General features: G+C 38.7%; 1 protein-coding gene across 3 annotated transcripts; it reads right to left on the bottom strand.

Moving 5' to 3' along the window:
- Positions 1-1,452: 1,452 nt before the first annotated feature.
- Positions 1,453-15,066, bottom strand: LOC131775128 (uncharacterized). Of its 3 annotated transcripts, none has more exons than XM_059091216.2 (9): positions 14,925-15,066; positions 12,001-12,444; positions 10,608-10,818; positions 9,904-10,202; positions 9,331-9,471; positions 6,764-7,092; positions 4,175-5,341; positions 3,705-3,972; positions 1,453-3,154 (listed from the first exon to the last, which is right to left on the bottom strand). In XM_059091216.2, exons 2-9 carry the CDS (start codon positions 12,175-12,177, stop codon positions 2,570-2,572), a joined length of 3,177 nt encoding a protein of 1,058 aa, XP_058947199.2. In that variant the 5' UTR covers positions 12,178-12,444; positions 14,925-15,066; the 3' UTR covers positions 1,453-2,569. The 3 variants fall into 3 exon arrangements, with proteins under 3 accessions (XP_058947199.2, XP_066024044.1, XP_066024045.1); XM_066167947.1 differs by lacking the exon at positions 14,925-15,066 and adding an exon at positions 12,570-12,682; XM_066167948.1 differs by having other exon boundaries at positions 1,455-3,154; positions 12,001-12,086; positions 14,925-15,059.
- Positions 15,067-15,439: the final 373 nt, after the last annotated feature.

Below are 15,439 nucleotides of genomic sequence, written 5' to 3'. Positions count from 1 at the left end.
AAACATTCCTAAAAATTCTCAAAAATTCCCAGAAATTCCTAGGAATTTTTTAGATTTACAGCTTTTCAGGGAAAGTCATTGGTTCTCTGAGTTGGAATTCCTAGGAATTCCTAACAACCACACCAAAAAGTCTTTTTAAAGACACCTACACAATGGTAGGTACACAAAACTGACATGTTTGAGTGAAGCATGACAAGCATAAGGTATGAGTGTCGATTTGTTTTTCATTACCTGCAAACAGCTTATTTCTATCAGCTTTGAAAACTTCTATATCCTCACTTTCAAAGAAAAGCATTTCCCATGAACATGTAAACATTACAGGCATAAGCTATCAGCAACGGGTTTTTCCATTGTTTCACAACGTCAGATTCTCATCACGTGTTTTTGTTACATTTGAGAACATAAGAAAATTTTAATCATTACAATATAATGAAATCCCCCATTTTAACCCTTTTGGTCCCACTGGTGACCCAAACAGAATTTCTCCTAACATTATCAGTACGATATCAAGCAAACAATTAATGAGAGTAAAGAAAAATAGTAACTAGGGGATTATTGGTTGATCTTATTCCAAATTCTCCAACCTAAATCACATACACAACTAGACCGTTTATCCTTTGGCTAAACTATTCATGTTTAGGGTGCTCTGTTTCATGAAGGAAAACTACACCGTCTATAATTTGGCCACGTCATTCCTTTATTAGCTATGCTACCCCGCAGCCGATCCTTAGACCAGCTTTGTATTTGCTGACCTATTCGACATCCTTGTAGTTTTAGAGGTGACGGCCGCCCATGTGCTTCTGGAAGATCAGGGAAGTGACGCAAGCACCAGTGAAGGGCACATTAACGCAGTATTTTGGTTTTTATAGTAATATTTCATCAATCAGTGCAACACTTTTGCTTAAGTTTTTGAAAACGATGAAATGACTTCCACTTTCAAGCTTTTAAATGAAAGCATTACAATGAGTGCACAATTATTGCTCATGTCATATTCTCATTTCCCGACCCAACGAGTTTATATGAGACAGTTATCAGTCACCAGCGAAATTCTCCCTCTCTGTCACACCAAGAACATTTACACTCAGCGATGTTTGCGACCAGACTATATTCTCAGAAATTAAATTTCTAAGGCAGCACCCTAACCACAATAATTGTCCCTTTTCGAATACTAATGATGAAGGAAAGCGATGTGTTTGTAAGGTTTCAACTTTTTAACCATGACCTTATATCAAGTATAGCTTTTAGAAAACTTAGAGTACTTCAACGCGTTCGTTCTGTTTTGTCAACTCATGATATGTGTGAGTAGTTTTGAAACCCTTACCGCGCCCGTGACTGCACCTAAAGCAGAAACTGAATCACTTCGTGAGTAATAAGAAATAATTGACGATTTAGGATGCAGTATGGAGAGAGATTTCCTGATCGGGATGAACATAAATCATCATTGTTAGTTTAAAAGTTTTATTACTGGATTTTAGCCACTTATTGTTCGCTATAGCTGCTTAATGTAATGATAAAGTTTGAGAGTGAATGTCACTCGATGACACTAGTTAATCCTGCTTCATACCAACAAACTTATTTAAAATAGGCTCGTCTTTCAGTACTCTTGTTCCTAGCCGAATGACTAAAATTTAAGACCGAGATTTTACTAGATATACGGAATTGTGAACTTTATTCCAAGTCTCCCTACGAAGTCTAGTTACAGGGGTTCCTTGCTGCATCGGCTCGACGCCCTTTCGCCATAACAGCACTGAATTTCAGTCGCATTGCAGTATACGGACTATTTCTTAGATATAACACGTTTATAATTCATTCTTTGTACAGTCAAAGACATTGCACTGATCGATGATGGCAAGTTAGACTAACTTGATTTACTTTGGGATGATACACCTTGTTTTATCACATAAAATATAATACGTGCGGATATTTTGTGAGTTGCGTTGTATTTTTTCCGACCCAGAAGGCATAAGTGAGAGGCGGAAACAATACAAACGAAACCATAACCAACAATAACATCTGTAAATATGAAGGCGATCCTCGCATTTCACAGTTCTTATAGTTCACATAGTTCACATGGTTAGCAGTTCACCTATGAGTTTCATGTATTCACAATGAAATAACATCTGCTGCGCCGAACATCTATTTTTCCAAGAAGAAAAGCCTAAAAACACGGAAAACAAAATCACAGTTCGGATCGTTTACTGAACCCACTCTCTGACCGTATTTTTGACCCTGATCTACAGAGTAATTCATTGGCATATTTTGGCCGCTCCGATACCCTAAAAATCCAAAATGACGTCCTAGTGGAATAAAAAAAATTTGTATAGCTTCTCTTCAATCGATTCAAGAAACGGTTTCCGAGTTATAAATAGATATACCTTTGGGAACTATCTGTAATCCACGCCGCCCACGAACTGCTATTCAAAAATGATTAGTATACACTGGAGCTCATGAGGAGCTTTGAGTAAAATTTGGTTACATCTCTAATTTCTGTGACCTCCTCTTCCTAAATTAAATATAGTCGAACGAATACTAAGATATAGAGCGATTGTTCTTTTCAGTCCGCTCCACATTACTTCTTTTCTTTTAATTCAAAGTCAACACTCTCCGCCTCTACTTTTTTGTGGTAAAAAACAGACGCTCCACCTTGCCTTTTTGGTCTTCTAGCTGGCTTAGGCTTTGTTGGAGGAGGCGTTTTGCTTTGTGAAAGTGGCCGTGTCGAAGGTGACCTCGGTGGCGGTACTGGTTTCAGTTTGGGTTGAATCTCAGCCTCCTGCAACGCCTTAAAACTTTCCAGCGCTTTCTTTGCTGTCGGTCTGGCACGTGGATCTTCATTCCAGCAATTAGTCATGACATGCTCCCATATTTCCCATGGATGGTTCGTGCCTTCGATGTGGGCAGGTCGGCAGCCCTGTCTCATCTTTTCGAGCTGATACACTCCGCAGGTTGTCATGGCCGTTTGAAAGGTTTGCTCACCATACCATATTTCCCAAAGTACAAAGCCGAAACTATATATGTCAGCTTTGCTGTTGTAGACTCGACCCTCAAACACTTCAGGGGCCAGGTACAGAGAGGTTCCGATCATTGTTCCAGTTATTTCTTTTTCATGGTTAGCTACTCCCACATCTGCAAGTTTCACTTTCTCGCCTTGCGTCAGCTATAATGAGAAAAAAGTTAAACTTAGTCACAAAAATTGTAATGAACAGGGGAAACTATAAATGGCTTAGTGTGACGTTGCTGTTTTTTTGGTTGATTGCAAGATCATGTTTCATGGTTTCGAACACCAAATGTCACGACAAAGGTTTAGACTTCTTGTTAATCAGTTTCGGCCCAAAATATCTGTCATTGATTTAAAATAAAGTTGCAGTATCTTTTTTACATGGCACGCAATCTTCTGCATGAGATTAGGGAAACGGGTGGTTGATTTCCTTAATTTGAGGCATACAAATTTCATCACCAAGACATCATTTGCAGTCACTAGAAACCAAAAAGCCCCCCCCCCCACCCTCCTCCCCGAACCCACTCTTGAACAACTATAGATCAAGGCATGTAGTGCATCTGAAGGCTGCATTCTTTCCGAAAAAATGATAGGGGAGGGGGAAGGGGGGGAGGGGTTAAAAAGGCTATGCTTCTTTGAGGAAGGGAAATCGCCCCAAACATGTCAATTGGTTACTGAAAAATTGAGTACAACTTCAATACACATTTACCAGCACATTTTCCAGCTTTAAATCTCGATGAACAAATCCTTCTGAATGGATATATTGCAAAGCCTCCAGGATATGTTGCACCCAGGATAAGACTTTCTTTTTGACTGTGCCGTTCGACGATCGAGCGGGTGAATCCTCTGGATGGGAAAGTACTCGATCTCTCAGAGAGCAACTACAAAGCTCGAGGACGATCATCACTTTAGTGCCGTTGGGGCTGTGGTGCAAATTGGTTCCGTAAAAACCGACAATGTTTGGATGGCGCAGTTTTCTAAGACAAAGATAAAAGCCTCATTTGCTATTAAACTTCTAGGCAGCAGGGACACAATCGTTTTTTAATCGCATGGGTAACAAGTTATGGCATTTCCGGCTCTAGGTACCATGCAAAATCTGATACAGGACACCACGCACGACATTTGATCTGTCAAAAGAACACAACTGTATCAGAGAAAATGGTCTTTGGGTATTCATACCTTAAAGCACGTTCCTCGTCTACAAAATGCCACACGTTGTTACTGGTAAGCGGGTTACTGTACATCTTGATTGCAACCATAATCTCTGGCGATCCTTTGCGATGAAGAATGCCTCTAAACACTGTGGAGAAGCTGCCTCCTCCAATGGAAAAATCTAAATTTTCAACATCGTACTTTAACTCTTCTCTTGCGAAATCCGACTGCCTGATCTCTCGCAGAGTGTACACGGTTACATTGCGTCTCAGAAATTCCAGTTCGTTGTTTAAAGGCTCGTAGATCTTCCGAATCTCAGTACTGCCCCTCTCGTCTTCAAGTAGCCGTTGATAGATCAGCTCGTCACCTTCCCTCAGCTTTGGAATCTTCTCCTTGATCCGTCTTAGGTACAATACGGCGTCTTCAAGTTGTTTACTGATGAACGGAAGCAAGCGGTCTCGAGTAGAAATAACTTTGAGGCATTTCCGTGATCGCTTTGACATGTAGGCACATGGGTAATCGCGGAAACTGTCCAGTTTGGGTTTGTAGTGGAGCTTCTTTTTAAGTTTGGTTCCGAGCATGCTAAGTGGAGACCCTATCACCACTGATGCCAATCCTTGCCGAAGCCATGGCGGAGCAGTACTTGTTGGCAATCTTCCTCTTACTCTAGATCGTTTCAAATTTTCTCCACCTTCGTCCTGTGGAAGGTCGCCGTCCACCTCGTCCACGAAAAAAAAATCTTCTGCTACTTCGCGCATTTCTTCCTCCATTATATCATACTTTTTGCAACAATGTTGGATCAATGACACTCGAGCTCTGTCAAATTCGTTCTCTTCGTTTTCCCATTGCTCGACAAATTGGTGTGTTCTCTCTGAGACGTACTTTAACACCTCATTCTTTGTATCCCGCCATGTTTCAAGGGGTTTGGGTACTTCATCTTTGGACCATTTGCAGAAGCTCGAGATAGTTTTCTCCGATTTAAAGTACAAAGCCAGCTTCTCGAGGATGTCTTCAAATATTTTCGACTGATGCTCACTAAGTTCGTCAAATATACGTTTCTGAGAATTCTGTAGCTCCTCCATGCGTCTTAACACTCTCTTGATTTTTTCTTCTGTTTCCTGATGAGACATTTTTGCCGACTTCAGTTTTATGCTGACTTGACGAGACATGCGATCGAGAAGATCCTCTAGCCATCTGATAAATAATAATATAAAAATTTTTTTATGTCATAACTACAACTGCTAAACAATTGAAATGACAATCAATGCAAAAATTTTAATTTCTTGGAATTTTAATTGAAAAGCAAAAGTTTCCTGGGTATTAATTGCACCTCACAACAAGTGTGATGCATACCGTTTCTTTTACCTGATTCCTCAGTCAGAGACAAAAAAGCAAAATATATATTTTTTCATGACCAAAAGTATCCAAAAGCATTTTTCTATTTCAAAACTGATAATCCCCACAGCTGAAATAAATCAATAAAAAGTGAGAACTAAACAATCGTACGATGAAATCAGCTATTTACGATCGAGAGGCCATTGCTACGTTCGCACTGTCTTCTTGCAGCATTATTTAAGCATAGAAACAACACAGTTTGACATCTTACACGTCGGATTGCTAAGCCGTACTGAAAAGTGCGTGTTTGGACATTTTTAGTCGTCCGTTTCTTTCAAGAGGAGCTTCTAGCACAGGCAAGAAAAAATTGTAATTTCCTCGTCAGCTTTACTTAATGCTGTATTTTCATCGAAGAAAAATAAAGCTGCGTAACTTTTGGACAATCCCCTACTCCTCTTACAAGATTTTGTCCGCATAGTTGTGTAATTTCACTATATCTTTTGTTCATTTATCTAAGGTGTGGGACAAAGGTGGGAATGTTTGCATAAGTAAATGAGTTATCAAAAGAATTCAAAATGGAATCTTTCATCGGGCCGTACGCTAAAAATTATCAAGGTGGTTTTCCTTGCTTTCCTTCCATCCTTAATGGATGCACCTCTGCAGACAATGAAGAGTACTCAAGAGGGAAAAAAAAGGCTTCAAAGTCTCAAAATTGACCATGAAAACATTCCCAACCAATCGATATGATGTTATATTGCACCGCATAAGCGATTTTAATTCACGTTGAGTTGATTTTTGCGTATATGTTTGGCTGCCATTTGGCTATATTTTACATACATTTGGAAGCTAATTTACCATATTTTGAGGTTTTACAGATTTCGTTGAGCTGAGTTACTATATTTTTTACGTTTTACAGATCTCGCTGGACGACCTTTCTCTTTATTGTTAGCAATTTCGTTCGACCGCGTGAATCGTAATAGTCAAAACAGCTCGGGCTGAAATGAGTCTGAGTCGGGCTCAAAACATTTTTATGCCCATCAACATAAACTCTGTTGTCATTTTATAGCACAGTGCTATTAAATGAATAATCATTAGAGCTGTTACAGTTACTTTCATGTAATCATCTGCATCCTACCTTAATTGATGTCACCTTAGTGACATCTTTATTCCAAGTCAACTTTGTAATCGAGCTTTAACTTCCATCTGAAGGTTTTGTCTTTGTTGTGTATTTGATACAATTTATTCAAGGCTTCAACTTAGAATTATTAGAAGTCCACCTACCTGGTATTCATCTGCAGATTATTCTTCATGGACGAGACTACGAGATTACTTATCCCTGTTATTAGGTTGCTGAAATCCTCTGTCACTACCCCATAGGTCTGAGCTAACTGCGCGGTTTTGCATGACAAATAGACAATCTGCGATTTCGGATCCAGGTTACCAAGTATTCTTGTAAGCTTTCCGACCGTATCCCTTTTCACCTCTTCGCGTTCATTGTTCTCAACCAAATCCCATTTGTTGCAGACAAACAGCGTACAGGCAGCTGATAGTGACAAATCCAAGTTGGCACTTTTCCTCAGATTTTGAGCGCTCGTGAGTAGCTTTCCTAACTTAAAAGACAAAAGAAAAATCAAGTAAGATCTAAGGAAACTGACAAACTTCTATTCAACTCTTAGTTAATTACTTCTTACACCTACGCGTGGAAAATAAGGTCTGACAAGAAATGTTTCAGCAATCCTGCGCTCGCAAATATAGAGCCAATTGCTGATGGGATATTTCGGTAAAATACCTTTGTTTACGCTATATAAACAATAGCCTCTATGTGGTGCAAAAATATGCACGGATATTTGTCCGCGGACATTATTTGTTCCAAGATGCGAACAGTTCTCCGAGAGCGAAGCTCGAGGAAAATTGTGAGCTTCGAGGAACAGATTATGTCCAAGTACAAACATAAGTGCATGTTTTAGCGCATAATAGAGGCTATTGTGTTTATTATCCTTCAAATATTTTGCAACGTGTGTGGAAAAAATTTTACGAACAGCTTGGGATGTTTTCTTTTAAGTGTTCTCTAATACGACTAAATGAACAAAAAAGTCTCCCTTCTTCTGTAACCACCACAAAACCCTCTCTCGTCTCCAATTTCATTTGAAACTAAGACTTACCGTAATTGAAGTAAGGTTTGAAAATCGAGGGATATTGCTTGAATGTCACCCAGTTTTAGTTGGAGGATATTCGGTCACGTGGTGTGTTTAGACCAATCGCGCGCACGCCAAAATATTTGATGGATCATAAAAGGGTTATTCCCATGTACATGTATGCTGACCCTTCCCCTTCTTCCCAAGTAATACTTCATAATTTTTGTGAAGAAGAATGTGTATTTGCAATCTATCAAAAACCAATCAGCAAATTGTGTTGCCAGTTTTGATGATACGGTGAGAGCACAGTTTACCCTTTAGCCATTTGCTTTGCATCATGTAGGTTCGCTCTTATTATTTTAAAAGCTTGTGCTTGCTACGTTCAAAAATCATGCATGATTTCAAGAGCAGAGGACTTTGCTCGTTCGGCCCGTGTTTTGCAAGCTGTTTTAAGAAAATGTGGAATTCGAAAATGAAGGAAGAAACTTAAAGACAGTTTTAAATGATGGACAACAACTCGAGATCTTCCTTTATGTTTGGCGAATAACTTGCTCTGAATACTGTGTATCGTATATCGGCCGGGCGTATCGGTGAGCTAAAAAAGCCTTAAAGCTTAGGACTTACAAATCGAAAGCAACTTTAACTTTAAGAAGCGTGCTATAAAATTGGCACGGTCACCGTGTTACATCGTGCAAAGTTGTAAGCTAGATGTTAACACGTTCCTTTGTTTCTACTGTGCGAGGCAAGACAGTGCCTGCGAAGTTAATGAGGAAAGTAACTTACACGCAGCTAGTGTGTTAAAAGCTCGTTCTTTTCTTTAGCGTACTAGTGTACCGTGAGTGTGCGTTCACCTTATTCCCTGAAATCCCGTGGAGGGTCACATATATAAAGTAAGGGAACCGAAGAGCCGCACAGTGTCTAGCGACACATTCTTGTCTAAAATATATTTTGAAAATGTGACTGATAAGGATGTTTTACTCCTCTGGAAAGAAAAGACATCAGTTTGAATTGATTTTGACTCTGTATGACATTAAAGAGTTGATAAAATATGGAACCTTGGTGACGGGTTGGTCCAGCGTTGGTTCCACATAAGTACAATCAAGTGGGAAAGAAGCATCTCACCAAACAAATGAGCATGGTGAAGACCATTTCTATCATCTCTTTTTCATTTTAAAACATTGCTCGAAGCTGAAACTGAGATTTAGCACAACTGATATTTTTAAGGAATCACTGAAAGCAATGATGAAAACAGTACTTCATTCTTAGGTGTCATTCTCCTGTGGATGTGAAGCCCACTTTTAATGAACTTCCTCTAAACTGATTATTAATGATAATAGGACCGAGTGGAGTCCAATTTCGATCTGTAATCATATGAATTAATAAAAAACGAGTATGATTACGGACAGAATTGGACGACACGAAGACTTGTTAACAATTAATCAAAACTATGACAGAATTTGAGAAAGAAACTAGACGTCAGTTATCTGCTTTCATAAAAAAAGCAACGGGTAACCCAGCGCCCTATTCTGTCCAGTTACACTGGCATGACGTGTTAACTGTCCCTTTAACTGTTCTATTACACTGTCCAATTACAAGCATGACGCGTACACCGTCCTATTAATGCTCAAATCGGGCTGATGATAACCAGTCACGTTCGAGAATTTTGTTAGAGTTCTGACTAAGTTTGTAATACCCAGTGTTCCTTGTCCTTACCCTGTCGGGCTGAATTCCTCCAGCATTCGACGCACAGAGAACGTACATGAAACAAAAGGCCCGCGGCAGGTAGTTGAGAACAAAACTACTCATGACATCGCTTTCTCCTACACCAGGGCTGTCAACGATCATTACATTCTCCTGAAATTGAAACATGAATCCGTAATGAGATTCGCTGTCCAATTACTTTTTACAAGTTCCGTGGGTTATTTTTGTAGATGATTTCATTGAAATATTAATTACCATGACCATCGTTTCTCAAAAGCTTTTTTTTTCAACCATTCGTCATGGTAAGCCATTAACTTACCAAGGCTCTCGCACCTTTATCTTAATGCATTGAAACCAAAGAAACCATGGAGTTTGGAACAAGCATTTACTAGTCCTTTTCACTGAAATTATCTACGCCTCACACGCCGCGAAAGTTTTTTAGAAATAAGCAGTTTCAATCTTCATAATCTAACTTCATAGTTTATTCCATAGAGCTACGTGCAAAGGTTTACTTTTGATCCTGAATTTCTTTATACCGAAATTTGGTCATAACTTTTTCGCTTGATCTATCAACTTCGTTTGTACCTTAAACAAAGGGTGCGGAAAGAACAGTTCAATTTTCTCGTAAGGTGCTTTCTCTCGATCTTCTTTGACGTGCACAAACTTTTCTATTTGTTCTTTGTAGGTTTTACTTCCATCATTCAATTCATGAAATGCTGGTTCAGGAGTTTTTGTTCCATTAGGCTTGTAGTGTACACCAACCATCGGCTTTTCTGCGTATTTCAGCTCGCAAATTGTGGACGTGGTGCTTAATAATGTAGAGGGAAGAAGGTCTTCTCCCAAGATGAGATTAATTACACTGCTTTTTCCAGCGCTAGTCTCACCTAATCAAGAGAGGAATCATAAAATAGAAGTCAATGACCAAGCATAATCGAAGCCTGGAACACGTCAAAGCAAGATCAAAAAACATTACTTACGAACAAGATTTAAGTCACTTTGAACTGGCTCATCAAATTAGTGGCTTAGTGTTAGAGCATGATAAAAAACAAAAAAAAAGCCAGGCTACCCTAGAAATTTGTGGATATTGCCCTCTCTTGCAGAGAAACATATAATAATTTAGAATAGATAATGATATAATATTCTCTTTTAACGATTACAGAAATGCAAAGGAGAGTGAATTAAGATGGCGTCCACAACGATTGTGACTGCATCCCAAGTCTAGGCCAATAAAGTAGTTATAATCATGATGAGACTGATGTCTCTTTAACTGATGACAGAAAAACACACACCTGCAACAAGAACAACATACTGATCACTTGGTTCAACATTCTTCTTTCTCTCTTGCAAAGATTTGTTCAGGTCTTCGAAGCTTTTCTGAAGTATTTCCAAAAAATCCTCCTCAAACTGATTCATGAACTGCTCAGTTCTTTTGTAAAGATCGAGTAACTTTCTACGTTTCTCAGCGTCCGATTTACCAGCATCGGAGATAACTTCATGTGTCTGCAAGTAAAAAGATCTCAATCAAAATTGTTGAAGGTAGTTAGCACTAAATACATATGATCCAAGTGAACACAGATAACGTTGCAAAACTGTTTTTCCCATAGGAGGCCGCCTGAGTTCACGACTAATAACACTGCTAATTTTGAACACCTCGAGAGCTTCAATATTGTAAATCAGCGCTAAATGTGGCATGTTTGATGAGGTTTCTTTTTTTTAGAGAAACCCATTGCAAATGCTTAGCTGTTGTTTAACGCTTTAAATAGAAGTCACTCTTTTTGTGCTTTGGACTAGCCGGGCTACCTCTCTGCGAGTAAGCACCAGTCCCCCATGACCCGCAAGCAATTCTTCTAAAAATTCGATGGAACACATAAATATTACTTCGACCACATTCTCAATCCACAATGATAAGTTTGAAAAAAATTCTTATTTATTTATTTATTTACAAAACTCTTATGAGGAGAGGGGATGCCCTTTTCGATCAGGTAATTTTGCAGTTGTATGAATATTCTTTCCGAGGATACGAAGACCTCAGAGCTTTAAAAAAGGACTGAAATCTTTACTATTGCTACGAGCCAATAGGTCTTAACTGTTGAATAAAAATGAAAATAAAGCTATCGATCTACAGTCTGGGAGAACCAAACGAAACAAGCACTGGGTATAGCGGTATCGATTTATTCCTGCGTTACCTTATTCTTGATCACGTATTTCATGGTAATGTTTTGTGAATTTATCTCGCTATCTAACAGTTCACAAAGACTTAAAGGAGTAAAAGGCTAAATATAATTTCGAAAAATGATACCTAAGCATAGGTGCTTTGATATTCGTGTGGATGATGGCCCCCAGTCGTTCAATAAGCAGCCATTTTGGTATTTACGAGTTGACTGCACATATTTATTGGTCAATGATCGTAATGATTCCATGCAGAAGCTACGATTGTCCGTTTAGACTTCCGTGAGTTGTGTTCAGTGTTGATATTTCGTTTGAATTTTACATCATTATGATCTTAAACCATTCTTAATATTACGCACGAATAAAAATGGATAAATTTGCTTTAAAGCAGCATAACAAGCGAAACACTGTTTACTCCAACAGCCTAGATTTACATATAGTCGGATAATTTACCATATTCTGCACAAACATCTGTGATGTCTGAAATAAAAAAGCGTCACTGTGATCACGTACCTCTCCAATCTTTCGCGACGAAGTCCTTTCCAACCCTTTTAAATGTTCGCGAAGTTTGTTCTTCATCTCATCTAGTGAATTCAAGCCTGTCGTTGAAAGACCGAAAGATTTAAATAATTCGTAAGCTTTTGCTATATCGTGTATGGTATCCACTTTCTCCAGCCCCGTAGACATCATGCGTTTTTGACAAAATTCTCGAGAAGTCACGTCAACAGTAGTGTATCTTTTCAAATGGCGTTAGCTAATACCCAATGCAATTTACTTCCTTTAAAACCACTCGTAATGTTGCATTCCTCAAATTCTAGTTATCCATTTACCAGCCCATAGAGGTGCTCAACGGGTGATTCAAAGTCGCTATGCCACTAACAAATCCTTTTCATGGCCACAAAACTGTACACCTGATCTGTTAACAGACCATAATACTCTTCTCAGACAGTTGGCACTCTGAAATTTAACGGTGAATCCATCGTGAGAATCCCATTAAACGCTTAAAAAGTGCCTGTATGATGCATTTATGAAATAAGTACAACAGACAGCAATTTAGTTTGCAAATAGCATAATACGCATACCGCGTCACGGTCGTTCAAAAGAATCAGTTGTTAGCACGAATCATCAGGCTGCAGCCTTCATGTAAGCGTCATTTTCACATATTAAACAGTTAACTTGACTAAACTGTATCTCACATTATTTTACTCTTGGAGGTAATAGAAAAGGTTTAAATGCAAAGATCATTGCTCCTTGCTTAAATAAATACAAAATAAGAGATTTCATATGTGACTAATTCTGAGAAAACTGTGATGGTTTTTCTGGGAATAAAGGAAGTCTCTGTCATTACACATTCGTGGTTTCTTAACTAGTAGTCGTTTTGCATTATGTATCAATATTTCAAAATGCTGGTAAATTGATTGGCACGATGTGACAACACTTCAATCCGTAATGCAAGAGCGAAAATTAGATAATTCTTGCGTTCAAGACGAGCAAAGATTGTTTGTATGTCACGGTTGAAAGACATGTCTGTCATCACCACGAGCTGCCAGCCAATGAAATGATAAAATCTGCGACACTAATGGCAACCAGAAGCGATTTCCTAGAAAACAAAATCATCGTAAAATGTTCTCCCTCCGAGTTTGCTTTTCCGTCCATGTTTAGAAGAGAATTCTAACAACTTTCGAACGTGTGCGGTTTTCAACAAGGGATTCATGGTTGACTCGCGCCAAATATTTTATTTCATCAGTTTCTAAAGCGAATTCGCTGCTTCATAGGTCGCTTTGCATTGAACGTAAACATGACATGAAAACTTGGTTACCGTAAGTCAACACATGATAATTCTAGGAAAGTAGGTCTTGCTAAACAATCCCAAAAGTTGAAAATCCATTCTCTACTGGGCGCCGTGTATTCAATTTTGGAAGAAAACAATGGAAGCCATCAGACAAAGATTGAATGAGGCAGATGACATCGCCGAGGTTATCGATTCAATGCCGAATTTGAGCATTCCAATTAAAGGATGGAAAAACATCGAGGACGTGAAAGAAAGGATGCTCACTCATCTGAGCTCTCAAAATGAGGTAAGACTGTCAGGGCAATTATTTAATTTTACAAACTTAAACTTGGCTGCAAGTATCCTTTAATGCTATTCCTTTCATATGTGCCTTTCGAAAGCGATTCGATGAATGTTTATACTAAACTTATCATCACATCGCAGTAGCTTATCGACGTGGCGTCGTAAAACGAATGGCTCAGAATCTATGAGGGTTTCATGTATCATGTATAGTTACTTTCTAAGACATCTTGCAGTGACAGAGTTTTATTTTTCTTGCGCGATTAAAACTACTGCAAAGAATTCAAAGAAACAAAGAAACGCAACTTGATCCTTAAATTCAGCTCTATAATTTCATGTCTGTTCGGGTACTGATCAGTGGATCAATCGACCCAACATAATACAGAAGAATAGCTGCAGATCGCTCGCTTGTCAATTTGTTCAATATATATATTAATTCTGAGCCTCAATCTGGCTCTGAACTTTTTACTCGGAAACATCTAAAGACCACTATTCTCTTTGTTGTTTTTGTTTCATGTCATGGCTCAATGGTTCGGCCGCTTGCCATTGCTGCAATGTCATTGCCGCCAAAGTAGTCGGGCTTCTGCCTTAAAGAACTTGCTTTTAGCTTTTAAACTCACTGTTACGCCGTGTATTCAATTTTGGAAGAAAAAAATGGAAGCCATCAGACAAAGATTGAATGAGGCAGATGACATCGCCGAGGTTATCGATTCAATGCAGAATTTGAGCATTCCGATTAAAGGATGTAAAAACATCAAAGACATGAAGGAAAGGATGCTCACTCATCTGAGCCCTCGAAATGAGGAAAGACTGTAAGGGAAGTTATTCAATTTTATAAACTTTTGCTTGGCAGCAAGTATCCTTTAATGCTATTCCTTTCAGTTGTGCCTTTCGAAAGCGAGTCGATGAATGTTTACACTAAACTTGTCATCACATCGCTGTAGCTTATCGACGTGGCATCGTAAAACGAATGGCTCAGAATCTATAAGGCTTTCATGTATCATGTATAGTTACTTTCTAGGACGTCTTGCAGTAACAGATTTTTACTTTTCTTACGCGATTAAAACTACTGCAAAGACTTCAAAGAAACAAAGAAACGCAACTTGATCCGTAAATTCAGCTCTATAATTTCATGTCTGTTCGGGTACTGATCAGTGCATCAATCGACCCAACATAATACAGAAGAACAGCTGCAGATCGCTCACTTGTAAATTTGTACAATATATGTTAATTCTGAGCTTTATGAAGTTATTGTCTCAAACTGGCTCTGAACTTTTTACTCAGAAACACCTAAAGACCATTATCCTCTTTGTTGTTTTTATTTTATGTCATGGCTCAATAGCTCGGCCGCTTGCCATTTCCTTACCTTGCCGCCAAAGTAGTCGGGCTTCTGCCTTTAAGAACTTGCTTGTAGCTTTTAAACTCACTGTCACGAGTAATCGAGCGTTTGCAGTCTTTCTCGGTCAGTTACGGTCGAAAGCAGTAACAATCAAACAAAAACTATCAAGCTCACCATACGAAAAATATGATTAACTCTGGTAATATCATAACAGTATCATGAGGCAAAACACCTGATAGTCATTTGACTGACAGCTCACCGAATGAAATTGAAACTAGTTAGGCTCAGCTCTATATTTTGTTCCGATCAGTGAAATCATAACAGCAGGCAGACAGTCAGGCTTCGAACACAAAGTGAAGTAATTACCTCAGTCCTTTCAACCTCAAAATTTATTTATAATTCATCTGACTCACGGTGTTTGCCATTTGTTTCTGGCAAGGTTAGTTGAGAATTAAACTAACAATACTGAAACCCTATTGACTTTTTTTTTTCTCTCTTTCTCCTTTCTGCTTGAAAACAATATTACCGATGCATCCAGAAAA

Source organism: Pocillopora verrucosa, chromosome 6 (genome assembly GCF_036669915.1).
Source record: "Pocillopora verrucosa isolate sample1 chromosome 6, ASM3666991v2, whole genome shotgun sequence".
Taxonomy (NCBI): domain Eukaryota; kingdom Metazoa; phylum Cnidaria; class Anthozoa; order Scleractinia; family Pocilloporidae; genus Pocillopora; species Pocillopora verrucosa.
Note: the sequence above shows the minus strand (reverse complement) of the source record. Positions and strands in the feature narration are given on the sequence as shown.

Bases quoted from the DNA above. Each gene is read 5' to 3' on its own strand.
- LOC131775128 (XM_059091216.2), bottom strand. From the start codon at position 12,177: ATGATGTCTACGGGGCTGGAGAAAGTGGATACCATACACGATATAGCA. The intron at 10,819-12,000 runs GTACGTGATCAC...TTTTACTTGCAG, and splicing joins CGTCGCGAAAGATTGGAGAG to ACACATGAAGTTATCTCCGA. The intron at 3,155-3,704 runs GTAAATGTGTAT...TTCTCATTATAG, and splicing joins TAAAGCTGGAAAATGTGCTG to CTGACGCAAGGCGAGAAAGT.